Source organism: Coregonus clupeaformis, chromosome 24 (assembly GCF_020615455.1).
Source record: "Coregonus clupeaformis isolate EN_2021a chromosome 24, ASM2061545v1, whole genome shotgun sequence".
NCBI classification, from domain to species: domain Eukaryota; kingdom Metazoa; phylum Chordata; class Actinopteri; order Salmoniformes; family Salmonidae; genus Coregonus; species Coregonus clupeaformis.
The window spans coordinates 32,903,974-32,926,939 of record NC_059215.1 but is presented as its reverse complement, the minus strand read 5'-3'; the positions used below and the strand labels follow the sequence as shown (position 1 = coordinate 32,926,939).

Below are 22,966 nucleotides of genomic sequence, written 5' to 3'. Positions count from 1 at the left end.
GGTTTTCTCTAGCATATAATTGGTTATCTGAATGCAATCTACTGCTCTCGTGCCTCCCTGCACCATATTAACTTATGAAAGAGAAAAGGGATATAATGAAGAGAGGAAAAAAAGCACAGCTGAAGTTTTGACTGTTCTGGCAGTGACAAAAATAAATCATTCCCAGCAAGGGAAACGTATCAGTCTATTTACATCTCGGGCTGTTTTTTTCTTCCTGCATGGTTCCGTGTGAAAACAACCGAGAACAACCATGGGGGAAACATAAGGGATGGTTTGAGTGTATGGAGTCTGGATGAGTACAGAGCAGTGTGAGTGTGTACTTTAAATATATATAATTGGGAGCACAAGAACAATATAAACATACTCTCAGCTTCCAGTGAGATGTACTACAAAATATACACAGCCGTATAGAACGTCACGAAGACCCTAAAGGTGGCTTTGAGAAATCCCTACATATGTTTATGACCATGATATCCTATTACATTTATAATAGACAATAGGTTTGGGCGGTATACCGTATATAGCATATACCAGGGTATTTGGAAATATCCACTGGATGGTTTTTCATTACCGTTAATACCGTTGAAACTATTTATTTTAAGTTCGTTTTTTATAAATGTGAATATTTGTAAATACTTTTTAAGTAAATACCTGCAGTCAACTTGTGCAATACATTAGGAGATAAAGAAGATTGTGTTCTTAATTTCACCTGTCACATAATTTTTCATTATGAAACTTACCGGTAGTCCCCAGTCACATGGTGTTTGTTTACAAGCACACAACAACGAAGACCGGAGCCTTGTGAGACACAAGGTCGGTATGAAGGTATGACAATCTAGATACCACCCAAGCCTAATAGACAACATAAGTAGAACATACACCCAAGAGCAAATTAGCTAACCTGCTCCTTGTTCAATATGGTAAATAAATAAATGTTGTATGCCTCTGGGTTTGCATGTTGGCATGCTGGAGGACCACCAATGTGCTAACTCGAGAGTCTAGAGAGCGTTAATTCATGGATCACAACCTTCTGAACCTACAAGGGGCTTAGTACCAACCCCTTTGGGAACACCCACTGGGGCTTTAGCATACAGGAAGGAGGTTCGGGGGCCTTAGCCATATCTCACCCCAGTAGTGGGCAGTCTTTTCCCAGTTGGGTTGGAGCCTGGGGGTGGGGTACCGTGGAGGAGGTGAACACCTCTTCCACCCGCACCGTACCGGGCCTGTGGTGAGAGAGACAGGAGGGAGAGAGAGAACAGAAGGACGGGGAGGAAAGGCGAGGGAAGCTCTTTAGATCGGAGTTACAAGCAGGGCATTTTCAAAAGGAACATATCTAGCCCCAAAAATATCCTCCCCTCTCTCACCCTTCCCTCCCAACGCGTGCAGGGGGAGCCGAGGGGTAATGACATGGGTCTCAAACAGTGGTTCTATACAGTGCTGCGCTGCACGGGGAAGAATGGAGCTTAATGAGCTGACATCCTCCTCCACCCCCTTACCGCCCTATTCCCGTACCCCCCAACCCCAAGAAAAGTGTCGGGTTGAACACTGGCACAGAGCCAAGGCTTTGGAGACTAGGGAAGAGCCATGGAGCTCCCAGGCCTCATAGTAGTGGCTGTCTGACCAAACTGGAGCAGTCTATATGGCTTAGGCTGAATGACGGGAAAGAGGGTTCACTGTGAACTGTAAATAGAGAGGATACGTAATCGAACGTACAGTACCAGTGAAAAGTTTGGACAAACCTACTCATTCAAGGGTTTTTCTTTATTTTTATTATTTTTTACATTGTAGAATAATAGTGAACACACCAAACTATGAAATAACACATATGGAATCATGAAGTAACCCCAAAAGTGTTCAACAAATCAAAATATATTTTATATTTGAGATTCTTCAAATAGCCACCCTTTGCCTTGATGAAAGCTTTGCACACTCTTGGCATTCTCTCAACCAGCTTCATGAGGTAGTCACCTGGAATGCATTTCAATTAACAGGTGTGCCTTCTTAAAAGTTAATTTGTGGAATTTCTTTCCTTCTTAATGCGTTTGAGCCAATCAGTTGTGTTGTGATAAGGTAGGGGGTTATACAGAAGATAGCCCTATTTGGTAAATAGACCAAGACCATATTATGGCAAGAACAGCTCAAATAAGCAAAGAGAAACAACAGTCCATCATTATTTTAAGACATGAAGGTCAGTCAATATGGAACATTTCAAGAACTTTGAACGTTTCTTCAAGTGCAGTCGCAAAAACCATCAAGCGCTATGATGAAACTGGCTCTCATGAGGACCGCCACAGGAACGGAAGACCCAGAGTTACCTCTGCTGCAGAGGATAAGTTCATTAGAGTTACCAGCCTCAGAAATTGCAGCCCAAATAAATGCTTCACATAGTTCAAGTAACAGACACATCTCAACATCAACTGTTCAGAGGGGAATGTGTGAATCAGGCCTTCATGGTCGAATTGCTGCAAAGAAACCACTACTAAAGGACACCAATAAGAAGAAGAGACCTGCTTGGTCCAAGAAACACGAGCAATGGACATTAGACCAATGGAAATTTGTCCTTTGGTCTGGAGTCCAAATTGGATATTTTTTGTTCAAACCGGCATATCTTTGTGAGACGCGGTGTGGGTCTGTGTGGGATGATCTCCGCATGTGTAGTTACCACTGTAAAGCATGGAGGAGGAGGTGTTATGGTGTGGGGGTGCTTTGCTGGTGACACTGTCTGTGATTTATTTAGAATTCAAGGCACATTTAACCAGCATGGCTACCACAGCATTCTGCAGCGATACGCCATCCCATCTGGATTGAGCTTAGTAGGACTATCATTTGTTTTTCAACAGGACAATGACCCAACACACCTCCAGGCTGTGTAAGGGCTATTTTACCAAGAAGGAGAGTGATAGTGCTGCATCAGATGACCTGGCATCCACAATCCCCCAACCTCAACCCAATTGAGATGGTTTGGGATGAGTGCTCAGCATATGTGGGAACTCCTTCAACACTGTTGGAAAAGCATTCCAGGTGAAGCTGGTTGAGAGAATTCCAAGAGTGTGCAAAGCTGTCATCAAGGTAAAGGGTGGCTATTTGAAGAATCTGAAATATAAAATATATATTGATTTGTTTAACACTTTTTGGGTTACTACATGATTCCATATGTGTTATTTCATAGTTTTGATGTCTTCACTATTATTCTACAATTTATTTTTTTTGTGTAAAAATTAAGAAAAACCCTTGAATGTGTGTCCAAACGTTTGACTGGTAGTGTACGTACAAAAACACACACATACAACAGAACACATACACAAAAACTCACACATGAGAACAAACACCACACTCGGACGCAAAAACATGTACACACACACACACACAACCAAACCCACAAAAACAGACATGAGAACACACACTACACACTCACAGACACACACATGGTCCTACAATCACACACACACACAACCACCGCACCCCCCATTTCTCGTTTGTCACATGGTTCGTGGGTGAATAAAATGTTAAATAAAGTCTCAGCAGCCTTTTATGTTGCATCACCGGAAACTGAAGATGCCTCTCCCACATTGGTACTACTGAGACTCAATGCAAAAGTACTGTGGTGATAGAAAGAGAGAGAGAGAGAGAGAGAGAGAGAGAGAGAGAGAGAGAGAGAGAGAGAGAGAGAGAGAGAGAGAGAGAGAGAGAGAGAGAGGAGAAAAAGAGGTTAAACCTTCATAAAACTGATATGGGTTCGCAAATGTGTTAGCTAATGTAAACAAACTCCATTTGATCCTCTCTGAGGTAAAAACTAAAAGAAAAAAAGACGCTGCTTCACTCAGCGTTGGCAGAGGGTAGATGTGTTTGTTTGCCAGTGAGGCTTCCCCTAGGAGAGCTGGCGCGTGAGCCCTGGTTACTCATCTACCGGTCTGTCGCCAGCCTGGCTCAATGAGGAGCTCCATTACCCCCTATTGGGCGAACAAGTGGATCAATCCAAGTGGGGCCCAAAATGGAAATCACATTTTTAAGAAACTCTTCAAATACAATTTATTTTAACCTTTGAAGAAGGTTTTACTTGCAATGTTTGTATGATACGGTTATTTCTCATTATTTGAATGCACTTATTGTAGGTCTCTATGAACAAGAGAGTCTCCTTTATAACTAAAATATAAATGTTTAAAATAATGGGTGTAGTTAGAAATGTAGAAGGCACCGGAGATAAAGTATATACCAAGCTATCCGCCGTACTAGAAAAGGCGAGACAGAGGGAAACATCTAATTTTATCAATTTGAAACAATATGGAGCTGATTGGGTAGTTATTAACGCCCATAGCGAATCTTTCTAGTGAGTAATTTGTCGGAGGGTTGTACAATTTTTATAATCCTAACTGGAAAGCCCTAGGAACACAAACTTTTTAAAATAATAAGAGGCTAATTTCACCTTGGTGCTACACTATCCAAGCCGCTCAATTATCTACAGTTAATGAATATTGCCTCGGGTCACATTTCTTTCAAAGTATCAAAGATCCCACTGAGACAGTGAATCATCTCTGTAAAATACTTCAGTTGACTGGTTCAATTATATCCAGTTTAGCAAGTATGACTAACACTAGCAGATGTTCGCTTCCATCTCATCTCTTTTCCATAACAGACCTTGGTACAAATCAGGGTTGTTCTCAATTCAGAATTGAATTGAGAATGCCTGAAATTCCAGTTCAATTCTTGAATTTGAATTCAATTTGAAAACAGGATACAGAATTGCAATTTGAATATCAGTTAAAGGAAATATATTTGAATTCTGTGAAATCAAATGCTTCTTCTATTCTATATTAGGTGTAATCTATACAAATATACACTGAGTATACAAAACATTAAGAACATCTGCTCTTTCCATGACATAAACGGACCAGGTGACTCCAGGTGAAAGGTATGATCCCTTATTGATGTCACTTGTTAAATCCACTTCAATCAGTGTAGATGAAGGGGAGGAGACAGGGTTTTTATGCCTTGAGACATGGATTGTGTATGTGTGCCATTCAGAATGTGAATGGGCAAGACAAAAAATGTAAGTGCCTTTGTAGTAGGTGCCAGGCCACCGGTTTGTGTCAAGAACTGCAACGCTGCTGGGTTTTTCGCTCTTAACAGTTTCCTGTGTGTATCAAGAATGGTCCACCACACCAGCCAACTTGACACAACTGTGGGAAGTATTGGAGTCAACATGGGCCAGCATCCCTGTGGAACGCTATCAACACCTTGTAGAGTCCATGCCCTGATGAATTGAGTATATTAGGAAGGTGTTCCTAATGTTTGGTATACTCAGTGTACATTTTGTGCATAAAACATGTCGTTATATAAATGCATATAAAATATTGTTGAAACAATTGATTTTCCAGACAAACTCACTAAAAATGAATGATCAAGGAAAAAATAAACCTGTATGCAAATATTCTATTATATTTCATTAATTACTTAAATTTAGTTCAATATGGGGAAAATACTACTTTTCCCAGAATGCATTAGTTTAACCCTCAAGTTTTTTTGTTTAGTTTTTTTGTCATTTAGGCGACTTACAGGAGTTGACCCTAAATCCTACAAAAAGAAGCCAAACAAATGAAATGGTTGGTGGAAGTTTAATTGGCTATTCTAAGCACTAAGGTTAAAAGAGAATATGAACATTGTTTCCAGAGAAAAGTGATATATTCTTTGGTGTCTGGAAGTTTGACCTGTCAGATTCAATGAAACTCTCACGTTCTATGACTGAGTGAAATGTCTTTGAATCGCACTGAATTAAATTCTACTTCCTGTCACTCAAACTCAAATTTTACATCCTGTGCGGTGGCCAATTCAATTGGAATTTCAACTCATGAGTTGAATGGGAGTCAATTCCAAAAATCTGAATTAAGCATAACCTTGGCACACATACTATTTGAAATCATTTCAAATACTTTTTCTGTGCTTTATTGAGATTGCGTGGCTTATTCGACCAATAGAACAATCCCAATGACCATAACAACTTCAATTAAGTGGTCCTCTGTAGCTCAGCTGGTAGAGCATGGCGCTTGTAACGCCAAGGTAGTGGGTTCGATCCCCGGGACCACCCATACACAAAAATGTATGCACGCATGACTGTAAGTCGCTTTGGATAAAAGCGTCTGCTAAATGGCATATTATATTATATTAATTAGAGAGGAATCCAGCTCCCCGTGGACCAATGAAGTGAATGATACTGTAATGTCTTACAGGCTACATTCCTTTGGGGACCCTGCTGCTCTCTTCACTGAAGTTTTGTAATATGTTTGCAATGTGCAAAACGTCATAATAATGAGTGACAAAGTTATGTCAGTAGGACTGGGCGGTATACCGGTATTGATGCACGGACCGGTTTGGGTTTTTACTTTACTTTCTATAACGGTATTTGAATGTTTGGTTTGTTAAATGTGATACGCTGTGTGTAATATCCATTTTTATAGTTTACTTCGCTACTTGACCTAGCCCCGCCCCCTGTCACTCAAGGAGTGCATTTGTTGTTCCTCGCCCACGAGACACTTGCGTTCAGTCTGTATGATCAATGCAGCACATGCAACAATGTTGATGACAAGATGCTGTTTTCACTTTGCTTCTTAATATAAATCCACTAGCGTTCGATAATTACACTATTAGTTTATGTTTCTTACATCTGCAAACAGCTAGTTTGTATTTTCTTAGCAAGTTGGGCCTAAATCTTGTTCGCCGCTAATGCTAATCGCTAGCTAGCTAATACATGTACTGAGTCAGAGCAAACATAATTAGCTATACAGCCTGATAATACCAGTGATGGTGTAGACCTAAATCAGCATATTGTTTGTACAACAGTATATTCTAAATCAAAGAGGGATACGCAAAGAAAGAATATGTTCTTCTTCTCCTTTTGTGGGTTTTATGGTGGACTACAACCCAAAAAGGTGTATTGCCGCCACCAACTGGCCGGGTTGAAAAAACAAGGTACAAATCAAATGCATACGTGATAGGGAAAACTAACTTAATCCACCCAAATAAAAATAGTTAATTGACAAATCCAAAATAAAACTCCCACTTCTTCCTTCCTTCAAATCTCCATATCTCTCTTTTCAGGCTCTAGGGCCTGAGAGAGTGGTACGGCTTGTGACAATACACCATGCAACTCCTCCGCTGAGAAATCATTCAGTCCCAGGAGCCGCTCCGCCGCATCCACAATGATATCTATTTTCCTGGACCTCCACTACACCTTAGCAGTGCCATTAATCACCATAGCTATAAAGGCCACAAAGTCCATCTACTTGACCTTTAAAATATCTGGGTCCTGCTGGTGAAAGGTAACCCCGGCAGCCTGCAGTGAAGGCTTATCCGCCACCATGGACTCTTCAGCAGCACCATTCAAAACCTCAATCCTTTTAACAGCCGCTGCATATGAAATGCTTTGGACAGCCCTGACTTTGGCCACCTCATTCTCTTTCACCCTTGTCGGGCATTCCAAAGACATGGCTTCATGGTTCCCACCACAATTGCAACATGTCACATTTTCAGCACTTTTAAAATACATGACATGATCTTTTCGACAACTTCTCCCTTCTGCAAACACTTGAAACATGTCCAAAAGCTTTACAGTCATCACACTGCATTGGTCTTGGGATAAATGCTCAGACTCTGTAGTTTATATACCTCAAACTGCACTTGAGTAGGGAGAGACTCCATATCAAAAAACTAAATAACTGATAGAATCTTCACTTTTTAATCATTCACCACCCGATTCATCCGATGTGCATCAATCACTTCAGGAATATATTTCATCTCTTCAACATCGACTTCCCACGAGACTCCAGATATTACCCCCTTGAGGAGTGCCCTGTTCCAAAGAGACACACACGACACGTCAAACTTCTCAAATCGGGTGAGATGCAACACACGTTCCTTCTGATCCTCAGAACTACAAAAAATCTAAACAAGCCCGCCTCTCGTGATCCTCATAGCCTTCACTTTACCCAGCACTCTCTCCACCAGTTTGGATATCTCAAATGGATTATTCAAGATTGGTAATCAGATCAGCTGCTCCTCATTAACAAACCGTACTCCTACAAGATATGAAGGGACATTTTCAGCACTGTACACTACTTTGCTCCGTTTTCTAAGCACACACCCCTGAGGGGCCCTCGTGGTAAAGATCAGCATGGCAGATGTGTTGTTGCCTACCCTTACCACCTGGGGGCGGCCCATCAGGAAGTCCAGGATCTAGTTGCAGAGGGAGGTGTTTAGTCCCAGGGTCCTTAGCTTAGTGGTGAGCTTTGTGGGCACTATGGTGTTGAACAATGAACTATAGTCAATGAACAGCATTCTCACATAGGTGTTCCTGTTGTCCAGGTGGGAAAGAGCAGTGTTGAATGCAATTGAGATTGCATCATCTATGGATCTGTTGGGGCGGTATGCGAATTGGAGTGGGTCTAGGGTTTCCGGGATGATGGTGTTGATGAGAGCCATGACCAGCCTTTCAAAGCACTTCATGGCTACAGACGTCAGTGCTACGGGTCGGTAGTCATTTAGGCAGGTTATCTTAGTGTTCTTGGGCACAGGGACTATGGTGGTCTGCTTGAAACATGTTGGTATTATAGACTCAGTCAGGGACATGTTGAAAATGCCGGTGAAGACACTTGCCAGTTGGTCAGCACATGCTCAGAGTACACGTCCTGGTAATCTGTCTGCCCTGCGGCCTTGTAAATGTTGACCTGCTTAAAAGTCTTACTCACATCGGCTATGGAGAGCGTGATCACATAGTCATCCGGAACAGCTGGTGCTCTCATGCATGCTTCAGTGTTGCTTGCCTCGAAGTGAGCATAGAAGTGATTTAGCTCGTCTGGTAGGCTTGTGTCACTGGGCAGCTCGCGGCTGTGCTTCCCTTTGTAGTCTGTAATAGTTTTCAAGCCCTCCCACATCCGACTAGCGTCAGAGCCAGTGTAGTATGATTCAATCTTAGTCCTGTATTGACTCTTTGCCTGTTTAATGGTTCGTCGGAGGGCATAGCTGGATTTCTTATAAGCGTCCGGGTTAGAGTCCCACTCCTTGAAAGCGGCAGCTCTACCCTTTAGCTCAGTGTGGATGTTGCCTGTAATCCATGACTTCTGGTTGGGGTATGTACGTACGGTCACTGTGGGGACGACGTCATCGATGTACTTATTGATGAAGCCAGTGACTGATGTGGTGTACTCCTCAATGCTATCTGAAGAATCCCGGAACATGTTCCAGTCTGTGCTAGCAAAACAGTCCTGTAGCTTAGCATCTGCGTCATCTGACAACTTTTTTATTAACCGAGTCACTCGTGCTTCCTGCTTTAGTTTTTGCTTATAAGCAGGAATCAGGAGGATAGAGTTATGGGCATATTTGCCAAATGGAGGGTGAGGGAGAGCTTTGTATGTGTCTCTGTGTGTGGAGTAAAGGTGGTCTAGAGTTTTTTGTCCTCTGGTTGCACATTTAACATGCTGGTAGAAATGAGGTAGAACGGATTTAAGTTTCCCTGCATTAAAGTCCCCGGCCACTAGGAGCGCTGCCTCTGGATGAGCGTTTTCCTGTTTAGTTATGGCCTTATACAGCTCATAGAGTGCAATCTTAATGCTAGCATTGGTTTGTGGTGGTAAATAGAAAGCTATGAAAAATATAAATGAAAACTCTCTTGGTAATTAGTGTGGTATACAGCTTATCATAAGGTACTCTCCTTCAGGTGAGCAAAACCTCGAGACTTCCTTAGTATTTGATTTTGTGCACCAGCTGTTGTTTACAAATATACACAGACCGCCACCCCTTGTCTTACCGGAGTCAGCCGTTCTATCCTGCCGATGTAGCGTATAGCCCGCTAGCTGTATGTTGTCCATGTCGTCGTTCAGCCACGACTCGTTGAAGAAAAAATCTTTGTCCAATACGAGGTGAGTAATCGTTGTCCTGATATCCAGAAGCTCGTTTTGGTTATAAGAGACGATGGCAGAAACATTACGTCCAGAATCAATTACAAATAACGTGAAAAAACACACATAATAGTACAATTGGTTAGAGGGCTGTAAAACGGCAGCCATCTTCTCCGGCGCCATCGCCATATTAATTGAAAAACAGGGCTAATGTTGAAGTGCAGGTCCATGTAGAGTTCATTTCAGTAGTATATACACCTATAGTATAATACTACAGTGGGGGAAAAAAGTATTTAGTCAGCCACCAATTGTGCATGTTCTCCCACTTAAAAAGATGAGAGAGGCCTGTAATTTTCATCATAGGTACACATCAACTATGACAGACAAATCGAGGAAAAAAAATCCAGAAAATCACATTGTAGGATTTTTAATGAATTTATTTGCAAATTATGGTGGAAAATAAGTATTTGGTCACCTACAAACAAGCAAGATTTCTGGCTCTCACAGACCTGTAACTTCTTCTTTAAGAGGCTCCTCTGTCCTCCACTCGTTACCTGTATTAATGGCACCTGTTTGAACTTGTTATCAGTATAAAAGACACCTGTCCACAACCTCAAACAGTCACACTCCAAACTCCACTATGGTCAAGACCAAAGAGCTGTCAAAGGACACCAGAAACAACATTGTAGACCTGCACCAGGCTGGGAAGACTGAATCTGCAATAGGTAAGCAGCTTGGTTTGAAGAAATCAACTGTGGGAGCAATTATTAGGAAATGGAAGACATACAAGACCACTGATAATCTCCCTCGATCTGGGGCTCCACGCAAGATCTCACCCCGTGGGGTCAAAATGATCACAAGAACGGTGAGCAAAAATCCCAGAACCACACGGGGGACCTAGTGAATGACCTGCAGAGAGCTGGGACCAAAGTAACAAAGCCTAACATCAGTAACACACTACTCCACCAGGGACTCAAATCCTGCATTGCCAGACGTGTCCCCCCTGCTTAAGCCAGTACATGTCCAGGCCCGTCTGAAGTTTGCTAGAGTGCATTTGGATGATCCAGAAGAGGATTGGGAGAATGTCATATGGTCAGATGAAACCAAAATATAACTTTTTGGTAAAAACTCAACTCATCGTGTTTGGAGGACAAAGAATGCTGAGTTGCATCCAAATAACACCATACCTACTGTGAAGCATGGGGGTGGAAACTTCATGCTTTGGGGCTGTTTTTCTGCAAAGGGACCAGGACGACTGATCCGTGTAAAGGAAAGAATGAATGGGGCCATGTATCGTGAGATTTTGAGTGAAAACCTCCTTCCATCAGCAAGGGCATTGAAGATTAAACGTGGCTGGGTCTTTTAGCATGACAATGATCCCAAACACCCCCCCCGGGCAACGAAGGAGTGGCTTCGTAAGAAGCATTTCAAGGTCCTGGAGTGGCCTAGCCAGTCTCCAGATCTCAACCCCATAGAAAATCTTTGGAGGGAGTTGAAAGTCCGTGTTGCTCAGCGACAGCCCCAAAACATCACTGCTCTAGAGGAGATCTGCATGGAGGAATGGGCCAAAATACCAGCAACAGTGTGTGAAAACCTTGTGAAGACTTACAGAAAACGTTTGACCTGTGTCATTGCCAACAAGGGGTATATAACAAAGTATTGAGAAACTTTTGTTATTGACCAAATACTTATTTTCCACCATAATTTGCAAATAAATTCATAAAAAATCCTACAATGTGATTTTCTGGATTTTTTTTCCTCATTTTGTCTGTCATAGTTGACATGTACCTATAATGAAAATTACAGGCCTCTCTCATCCTTTTAAGTGGGAGAACTTGCACAATTGGTGGCTGACTAAATACTTTTTTGCCCCACTGTACAAGACCACTGATAATCTCCCTCGATCTGGGGCTCCACGCAAGATCTCACTCCGTGGGGTCAAAATGATCACAAGAAATGTGAGCAAAAATCCCAGAACCACACAGGGGGACCTAGTGAATGACCTGCAGAGAGCTGGGACCAAAGTAACAAAGTCTACCATCAGTAGCACACTACGCCGCCAGGGACTCAAATCCTGCAGTGCCAGACGTGTCCCCCTGCTTAAGCCAGTACATGTCCAGGCCCGTCTGAAGTTTGCTAGAGTGCATTTGGATGATCCAGAAGAGGATTGGGAGAATGTCATATGGTCAGATGAAACCAAAATAGAACTTTTTGGTAAAAACTCAGCTCGTCGTGTTTGGAGGACAAAGAATGCTGAGTTGCATCCAAAGAACACCATACCTACTGTGAAGCATGGGGGTGGAAACATCATGCTTTGGGGCTGTTTTTCTGCAAAGGTACCAGGACGAATGATCCGTGTAAAGGAAAGAATGAATGGGGCCATGTATCGTGAGATTTTGAGTGAAAACCTCCTTCCATCAGCAAGGGCATTGAAGATGAAACGTGGCTGGGTCTTTCAGCATGACAATGATCCCAAACACACCGCCCGGGCAATGAAGGAGTGGCTTCGTAGAAGCATTTCAAGGTCCTGGAGTGGCCTAGCCAGTCTCCAGATCTCAACCCCATAGAAAAGCTTTGGAGGGAGTTGAAAGTCTGTGTTGCCCAGCGACAGCCCCAAAACATCACTGCTCTAGAGGAGATCTGCATGGAGGAATGGGCCAAAATACCAGCAACAGTGTGTGAAAACCTTGTGAAGACTTACAGAAAACGTTTGACCTGTGTCATTGCCAACAAAGGGTATATAACAAAATATTGAGAAACTTTTGTTATTGACCAAATACTTATTTTCCACCATGATATGCAAATAAATTCATTAAAAATCCTACAAATGTGATTTTCTGGAATTTTTTTTCTCATTTTGTCTGTCATAGTTGACGTGTACCTATGACGAAAATTACAGGCCTCTCTCATCTTTTTAAGTGGGAGAACTTGCACAATTGGTGGCTGACTAAATACTTTTTTTCCCCACTGTATATATCATCTGAGTGATACCTTGGAATTTATAGGGGATAACTGACACAAGTGACTTGATGTGTGGGCATCATTCTTTAAACCCTGTTTGAATTAAAGGTTCTAAATACAGTACATTTTCTACAGTACCATTAAAATTATCATCACTGTTTGTGTGGGTATAATTTTTTTAACTCTGTAAATACTCAACATAAAAACAATTCCACAGTATCATCACAACTGTCATAACCATCATAACATTTGAAAAGGAGAATTCATTCAGTATGGTTTTGACCAAACTAGGTCCATTCCATGTCACGGTGATGTAACTATTTGCTTTGCAGTATAAAACTGCGCCACAGTGGAATTAAAGTGCAAAGAATCGCATTCCTAGACAGCTGGTAGTTGTAAATTCCTATCAGGGAAAAAAGAGGGAGGGTGTTACTTTGAAAGAAAACATATACTACCGTTCAAAAGTTTGGAGTCACTTAGAAATGTCCTTGTTTTCCATGAAAACATACATGAAATGAGTTTGAATAGGAAATATAGCAAAATGCATAGGAAATGTAGTCATTGACAAGGTTAGAAATAATGATTTTTAATATAAATAATAATTGTATCCTTCAAACTTTGCTTTCAAAGTCAAAGAATCCTCCATTTGCAGCAATTACAGTCTTGCAGACCTTTGGCATTCTAGTTGTCCATTTGTTGAGGTAATCTGAAGAGATTTCACCCCATGCTTCCTGAAGCACCTCCCACAAATTGGATTGGCTTGATGGGCACTTCTTACGGTCAAGTTGCTCCCACAACAGCTCAATAGGGTTGAGATCCAGTGACTGTGCCACTCCATTATAGACAGAATACCAGCTGACTGCTTCTTCCCTAAATAGTTATTGTATAGTTTGGAGCTGTGCTTTGGGTCATTGTCCTGTTGTAGGAGGAAATTGGCTCCAATCAAGCGCCGTCCACAGGGTATGGCATGGCCTTTGCAAAATGGAGTGATAGCCTTCCTTCTTCAAGATCCCTTTTACCCTGTCCAAATCTCCCACTTTACCACCACCATAGCACCCCCAGACCATCACATTGCCTCCACCATGCTTGACAGATGGCATCAAGCACTCCTCCAGCATCCTTTCATTTGGTCTGTGTCTCACAAATGTTCTTCTTTGTGATCCGAACACCTCAAACTTCAATTCGTCTGTCCATAACACTTTTTTCCAATCTTCCTCTGTCCAGTGTCTGTGTTTTTTTGCACATCTTAATCTTTTATTTTTATTGTCCAGTCTGAGATATGGCGTTTTCTTTGCAACTCTGCCTAGAAGGTCAGCATCCCGGAGTCGCCTCTTCACTGTTGACGTTGAGACTGGTGTTTTGTGGGTACTATTTAATGAAGCTGCCAGTTGAGGACCTGTGAGGCGTCTGTTTCTCAAACTAGACACTCTAATGTATTTGTCCTCTTGCTCAGTTGTGCACCGGGGCCTCCCACTCCTCTTTCTATTCTGGTTAGAGCCAGTTTGCACTGTTCTGTGAAGGGAGTAGTACACAGCGTTGTACAACATCTTCAGTTTCTTGGAAATTTCTCGCATAGAATAGCCTTCATTTCTCAGAACAAGAATAGACTGACGAGTTTCAGAAGAAAGTTATTTGTTTCTGGCCATTTTGAGCCTGTAATCGAATCCACAATTGCTGATGCTCCAGATACTCAACTAGTCTCAAGAAGGCCAGTTTTATTGCTTCTTTAAATCAGCACAACAGTTTTCAGCTGTGCTAACATAATTGCAAAATTGCCTTTTAAAATGATAAAACTTGGATTAGCAAACACAACGTGACATTGAAACACAGGACTGATGGTTGCTGACAATGGGCCTCTTTACGCCTATGTAGATATTCCATTTTAAAAAATCAGCCGTTTCCAGCTACAATAGCCATTTACAACATTAACAATGCCTACACTGTATTTCTGATAAATTTGATGTTATTTTAATGGACCAAAGAAATTGCTTTTCTTTAGAAAACAAGGACATTTCTAAGTGACCAAAAAACATTTGAACGGTAGTGTATACTATTTTTTCATTTCAAACTGCTTTAGGGATTAGGGATTCAGATCTAGAAAAAAATGCATACAAATAATCCACCATTTGCAGGTTTTATATTTACAATGGAAACTCAAACGCCAAGCCCAGCACCCTCCTCTCAACCCTCCCCCAACAACACACACACACACACACACCAACCTGCAGCCATCTGCACAGTTTGCTCTCTACAATCCTAGCAGAATACATTATTCATCACAAAACATCCCTTCACATCACAGAGATGCAGTCTCTATGTACAGTGAGAGAGAAGATTAAAGCATGTTTGATTTGGTTTTTGGGTAAAACAAGGTCGTCAGAGAGGGGTCTACCTGTTATAGCTAGTGGGCAAGATGAAAGTCACTGACAAGAAGGTTACTCCGCGAGTGCCCATAATGCACAATGGACGTGTGTGTGTGTGTACTTGACTACATTATTTTCTTGACCTGTTTTGCATCCACCTGTTAGTGAGCCAAACCAAACATTTTCCACTGGCTGCTTGTAGCGCTCCTGCCCTGAAATTAACCCCAGTGCAAGGCAAGCATTTGTGAATCTGCACATTGGTGCATGCTCAGTCCCCTCCTGTACTCCCTGTTCACCCATGACTGCATGGCCAGGCACGACTCCAACACCATCATTAAGTTTGCCGATGACACAAGAGTGGTAAGCCTGATCACCGACAACGATGAGACAGCCTATAGGGAGGAGGTCAGAGACCTGGCCGTGTGGTGCCAGGATAACAACCTCTCCCTCAACGTGATTAAGACAAAGGAGATGATTGTGGACTACAGGAAAAAGAGGACCGAGCACGCCCTCATTCTCATTGACGGGGCTGTAGTGGAGCAGGTTGACAGCTTCAAGTTCCTTGGTGTCCACATCACCAACAAACTATCATGGTCCAAACATACCAAGACAGTCGTGAAGAGGCCACGACAAAGCCTATTCCCCCTCAGGAGACTGAAAATATTTGGCATGGGTCCTCAGATCCTCAAAAAGTTATACAGCTGCACCATCAAGAGCATCCTGACTGGTTGCATCACTGACTGGTATGGCAACTGGTCGGCCTCCTACTGCAAGGCACTACAGAGGGTAGTGCGTACGGACCAGAGCATCACTGGGGCGAAGCATCCTGCCATCCAGGACCTCTATACCAGGCGGTGTCAGAGGAACGCCCTAAAAATTGTCATAGACTCCAGCCACCCTAGTCATAGACTGTTCTCTCTGCTACCACACGGCAAGCGGTACCGGAGCGCCAAGTCTAGGTCCAAAAGGCTTCTTAACAGCTTCTACTCCCAAGCCATAAGACTCCTGAACAGCTAATCAAATGGCTACCTGGACTATTTGCATTGTCTCCCCCCCACCCCCTCTTTTACACTGCTGCTACTCTCTGTCACTTTAACTCTACCTACATGTACATATGACCTCAATTACCTCAACTAACCTGTGCCCCCGCACATTGACTCTGTACCGGTACCCCCTGTATATAGCCTTGCTACTGTTATTTTACTGCTGCTTTTTAATTATTTGTTATTTGTTAGTGATCTATTTTTTACTTAACACTTATATTTCTTAAAACTGCATTGTTGTTTAAGGGATTGTAAGTAATCATTTCACTGTTCACCTGTTGTATTCGGCGCAACATTCAACCCCTCAGTCTTCCTCTGCACTGAACCACACACGCTACCCCTTCCTTTCATCACAACAGTGCACCAATGATAACACACACACACACTCTTAGAAAACAGGGGGTACTCTAGAACCATAAAGGGTTATTTGACTGTCCCTGTGTAGGAGAACACTTTTTGGTTCCAGGTAAAAACTTTCACCAAAGTGCCCTTTTGGGTGGTGGTTTAATTTGCCCTTTTGGGTGGTGGTTTAATTTCCCCCCAAATACATTTAAAAAAAAAACATTTTTGTTATTGTTGTTCAAAACCCAATGCCCGCAAGTCATCGTCAAGTTCGCCACCCCCACCCCTACCCAGTCCGTTGGTTGTGCACGTTGATCTGCCCTGTATGGAGCTCACGCATGTCCGATTGTGCATTTTTCCCCAGTCTGCCCTGTATGGAGATTGCGCGCGTCTGGTATCCAAACATGCATGGCGTGAGAGATGAGGTCACCGGTCGAGTGTATGTAGCTACATAGTTTAAATATCAACATTACTGCCACAGCAGCATAACATTTGATTAACACTTGATTTACCCTACATCATCATCAATATTCTGTCTGGTTGGCTGATATGCGCAGCAGAGAGAGGCAGAAAGACAGAGGTAAATCACAATCAGTAAAATAAATCGAGCTAGCTAACTAGTAGATTTACATCAATCATCAACATCAATGATCAGCTGATAGCCCACCCTCGTTTGATGAGTGTGTTGTTGCAGAAATAAATAGGCCTATGCAAAAAAAATATGAAAAAAAATCGCAAGAGGCATTTAGTATGTTATGAAATTCTGTTATACGAATTATGAAAGCCATACATTTTTATCCAAAGTAAAATGATCAACCAATCATAAACATCTAATTTTGCAGTCCCACATCCATCCACTGTGCTGGTATGAGGTTCATTAAAAAAGCTCTACATTGGACACAGATTGCCTCCTTAGCATAGTTGGCAATAAGCCACAGGAGTCCTTTGAAGTCCACAGTCATTTGACTGTCTAAATAACGATTTGAATTGGAGAGAAAGTTGCTGCGTCAGGCGGTTCACTTGCTTGGTCTTCCCTTCCTTTCCTCTCTTCCCCATCTCTCCTTTTTCCCACCCTCCCTCCCTTTTTACCAGATGCCTGGCACTGCCTCATATTTGGCCTACGACTGTGAGGGGTCACCGGCTGCCTTGTTCTCACACATGGAGTGTGTGTGTGGGTCGGGGAGTCTGCTAACTCAGTGCCAGGCCTCTCTAATGAGTCTGTCAGGCACTGTTAGCAACGGCGTGCTCCCCTGGCTCACCGCGCTCCCACAGACAGACTATGATTAGCCGGGCCAACGGCACACCACTGGGCCAGATTAAACAGTCACTGTGCACACACACAGCTATCATCTCCTGCATTAGCCTGCTTTGATATAATAACTCACACTTGCCCCCCAGAGTAAGGAAAGGTGATGTCACTGGAGTTATGGTTGGGTGTAATAAATGCTGGGTAAGGCAGGCAGCGCATGTACAGTACTGAAGCTACTGGGCCTAGCTTACATTACATGGAAAGCCTGCATAGAAAGACAGGTTAGAAGGCGTCTACTGAGAGCTTAACTTACTGTACAATCTACGTCTATGGAGATCAATGGCCTATATCGTCATCAGGTCAAATGCTGATTTAGGATCACAATTAATAAGATAAAATGGACAGGGGAGACCTGATCCTAGATCAGCAATCCTACTCTGAGACACTTGATACATATGGCCCCTGATGTGCATGCATGTTTCAAGCAGACCACCATAGTCCCTGTGCCCAAGAAAGCGAAGGTAACCTGCCTAAATGAATACTGCCCTGTAGCACTCACGTCGGTAGCCATGAAGTGCTTTGAAAGGCTGGTCATGGCTCACATCAACACCATCATCCCGGAAACCCTAGACCCACTCCAATTCGCATACCGCCACAACTGTTCCACAGATGACGCAATCTCAATCACACTCCACACTGCCCTTTCCCACCTGGACAAAAATAACACCTTTATGAGAATGCTGTTCATTGACTACAGCTCAGTGTTCAACACCATAGTGCCCACAAAGCTCATCACTAAGCTAAGGACCCTGGAACTAAACACCTCCCTCTGCAACTGGATCCTGGACTTCCTGACGGACCGCCCCCAGGTGGTAAGGGTAGGCAACAACACATCTGCCACGCTGATACTCAACACTGGGGCCACTCAGGGGTGCGCGCTTAGTCCCCTACTGTACTCCCTGTTCACCCACGACTGCGTGGCCAAGCACGACTCCAACACCATCATTAAGTTTGCTGACGACACAACAGTGGTAGGCCTGATCACCGACAACGATGAGACAGCCTATAGGGAGGAGGTCAGAGACCTAGCAGTGTGTTGCCAGGACAACAACCTCTCCCTCAATGTGAGCAAGACAAAGGAGCTGATCATGGACTACAGGAAAAGGAGGGCCGAACAGGCCCCCATTAACATTGATGGGGCTGTAGTGGAGCGGATCCAGAGTTTCAAGTTCCTTGGTGTCCACATCACCAACAAACTATCATGGTCCCCAGATCCTCAAAAAATTATACAGCTGCATCAGAGAGCATCCTGACTGGTTGCATCACCGCCTGGTATGGCAACTGCTCGGCATCCAACCATAAGGCGCTACATAGGGTAGTGCGTACGGCCCAGTACATCACTGGGGCCAAGCTTCCTGCCATCCAGGACCTATATACTAGGCAGTGTCAGAGGAAGGCCCAAAAAATTGTCAAAGACTCCAGTCACCCAAGTAATAGACTGTTCTCTCTGCTACCGCACGGCAAGCGGTACCAGAGCGCCAAGTCTAGGTCCTAAAGGCTCCTTAACAGCTTCTACCCCCAAGCCATAAGACTGCTGAACAATTAATCAAATGGCCACCCGGACTATTTATATTGACCCTTTGTTTTTACACTACTGCTACTCGCTGTTTATTATCTATGCATAGTAACTTTACCCCTATCCTACATGTACAAATTACCTCGACTAACCTGTACCCCCGCACATTGACTCGGTACCGGTACCCTCTGTATATAGCCTCGTTATTGTTATTTTATTGTGTTACTTTTTATTTTATTTTTTACTTCATAACTCTATTTCTTGAACTGCATTGTTGTTTAAGGGCTTATAAGTAAACATTTCACAGTAAGGTCTACACCTGTTGTATTCGGCACAAATACAATTTGATAACAAGTGGCCCACTCAGGCTTTAATTAATTTGAGTCATGCACCGTCTTGCACATCATTCCGAACCTGGACTGCTCCTTATGGAAGCTCTAAACATCCTCATTAAGAGGAATTATTCACTAATTACAGGTAATTACACATTAAGGAGGAGCGCAGATGAATGGGAAGATCTGTGGAGATAGAAGTGATCTGTGTGGTTGCTTTCCCTGGGGGCTACCTGTTTAACCATTATTTCACATTCAATAATGACCAGACCGTGACCAGACCATGAACGGAACGTGACATCTCAGACTGGTGAAAGTTCATAGCCTGGTTCCAGATCTGTTTGCGCTGTATAGCCCACTCCTATATGGTTGACCAGGCTAAGAGAGTTGCTTTTGTAAACCTTGAAACTCCCACATAAGTATGTACAGTACGCCAGCTTTTCAAAAGAGGGGATATGAGTAACAGTATGGCTTGGTAAGCCGAACAACATTCTTGAAAAATGTTTGAGACGATAAGACAAAGATGAAAGATTGAACTGAAAGCCCACACAGACACCAAAGGGTTAAGTTTCTTATCTTTGCTCCCCAGAAGAAAGTCCCTACTAGAAGCCACTGTCCGCTAACTTCCTGCCCCTCTTACCATGCCCTATTTTTACTCTCTGCTCTACTGTGTGCAACTGCCAGGGTGTTCCTTGTCACCGACACGTTTCCTGTCATTTCAGTGTTGGCTCACAGTACAGTAGATGCGCTGACCCAATTCAATTGCTTTTCAAGCAGTCTCTCTCTCTCTCTGATCATGCATTTACCTCTCTATATCCACTCTATTCTACCTAAAGCAAGTTATTTATTTATTTATTTATTTTAGCAGACGCTCTTATCCAGAGCGACTTACATGAGCAATTAGGGTTAAGTGCCTTGCTCAAGGGCACAGACAGATTTAAGTTCATTAGTAATCATCTAACAATGACCCATGTGAGGAAATACATTTCTGAAATATGCCCCTGATGGTGCAGTTATATCCACCTATAGGTACATCCACTTTAAAGGACATGTTTTTTTACTTGCACTGCAGTACAGGCTAACTTTTGAATGCCCCCAACTGTACTATCAGCAACATACATTGTGGACTAGAGAGTTTGAGTTTCTGGGTTGAGGAAAAATAGCACTTTAACTCACTGCCAGATAGTATGCTTGGTCCCTGTTAGAATTGTCGTTGAGATACAATATCTATTTACTACATATCAGCATTCCCAAACGTACCAAATAATGATCAAATCAAACCAATCGTCAATATTTTAATTCAAACCATTTTCCTCTGATGGCCTTTTTGTATATCGCAAATATTCACAGTAATTATTTTTCAGTTCACTTCCCTTTAATATAGAAACACTTGAACTGGAATATCTTAAAAATAACCCATTGTTTACAATATGTTAATCCAATCACCTCACTATAGTTCATTCAATTTATGCCTTGACAGTGAACCACCACCACGCTCCTGCTCTCAACCATATTTATTATGATGCCAAAACAAACAGCGCCTCTCTTCTCTGCCTGAAATGTGCAAAATGAGTAATTGTGTTTTTTTTCCCTTGAGGGAAAATGTCAGGGAGGGAATAACTGAAGTATGTCTGCATTGCAGCCTCATAGCTACATTATGTGAGTGTGGAAAAATAGTTGTGGAGATACATTATGAACTACTTGATTTCTGCACTATAAATTATGTCATGCCGAGAAAATGTTAATGAGTTCCATGGGCTGCTTTTAGTAGCTAAAAGGACATCAAGCAATTTTAGATTTGTATGCCATATTACTACCATGACTCTTAATAGACACTTTGCTTTAAGGCAAAACTTAAGTCTATATTGCCACCTCTGAATCTTTAAGGCAGTGTTGCACTTATTTCTCAGTGCCAAAAATAGTTACTTAAACTTCCTAAAAAAGTGGGATACATTGTGAGAATGAGGTGGGCGAATTGGGCGTCTACTCGTCAATCTGCAGGGCACATTTCATCCCTGAGAACTTCCACGGCTATCAACCATGGAAGGAGTGCTTCAGCAAGAAGTTGCTTCTCAAAGTGGATGCTGTCCCTACCATCAATGTGGCTTCTAAAGCATCTCAAACAGCCAGCAGCACCAGAAGAGACAGGGCATTATCATCAGCTTCAGTGAGCATGAAAGTCAACCTGGTAAGTGAAAGTCAAAGAGCTAGCTTGCTACCTCTATGCTAACGTTAGCTAGCTATAGCGCATTTAGCTCACATCTTCCATCTAAATAACACTGATAAAACTAACCAAATGTAAACATGTCAGCCAGCTGTTGGTAGTTAACTGCTGATGCTGTCGTATAGATGATACAAGCCTATGGGAAAGAGTAGTTTTGGCCGCAACAGAGGTCACTGTTACTGTATAGAGCAAGTTTTCAATGTGTTTGTGGGGACAGCGCGTTGCGGGCTAAACTGAAATGCATCACTTCGGCTATCGATCCGATCGAAGATCTGGAGGCATTTCGGAGAAGCCCCAGAGCCATGATTTCTTTGGAGGGGTGGATTGTGGATTTTGCTCAATGGGGGAGTTAACTTTTTTATCTAAGGATCAATGTTGTCACCGTTGCTTCTTGTTGAAGATGCAGCTGTTAACGTTCACTTGCTATAGATAGCTATCCTCTTCCTCCGTTTCTGAATGAATTTGTGGCCATTTCTTTCGAGCTAGCTAAATAAGTGAGCTAGATTTTAGATTGTGTTTGTTTGTACTGCCATATGTCAATAACATAGCTAAGTTTGTCACTGGTATGGGCTATTACATATCCTAAACATAACCAGCTAGATGGCAAGCTAAAATCAGGGAGAGAGGGAGGAGAGAATTCACTTTCTGTTTAATCTGCTGCTGGCTTGCTAATGTTCACTCAAATACATTTCCTACATATTATTGATGTAATTGTGTCAATATGTTGTGAATATTAGCTAAGTCTAAGGCACTGCATCGCAGTGCTAACTGTGCCACTAGAGATCCTGGTTCGAATCCAGGCTCTGTCGCAGCCGGCCGCGACCGGGAGACCCATGGGGCGGCGCACAATTGGCCCAGCGTCGTCCAGGGTAGGGGAGGGAATGGCCGGTAGGGATGTAGCTCAGTTGATAGAGCATGGCGTTTGCAACGCCAGGGTTGTGGGTTCGATTCCCACGGGGGGCCAGTATAAAAAAATAAATAAAAAATAT

The 22,966-nt window shown here is 42.8% G+C and overlaps 1 protein-coding gene across 3 annotated transcripts in view; it reads right to left on the bottom strand.

Annotated features, from left to right (window-relative positions):
- Window positions 1-22,966, bottom strand: part of LOC121538280 (thymocyte selection-associated high mobility group box protein TOX-like) — a 146,679-nt gene that overhangs the window by 83,592 nt on the left and 40,121 nt on the right. Inside the window, exon 2 of one of the 3 annotated variants that reach the window (XM_045207145.1) lies at window positions 1,128-1,223. The exons of the other annotated variants lie outside the window; for them this stretch is intronic. Within the exon in view, the coding sequence (XP_045063080.1) occupies window positions 1,128-1,223 (96 nt within the window). The remainder of the gene's footprint in view (window positions 1-1,127; window positions 1,224-22,966) is intronic. 3 annotated transcript variants of the gene reach the window in all.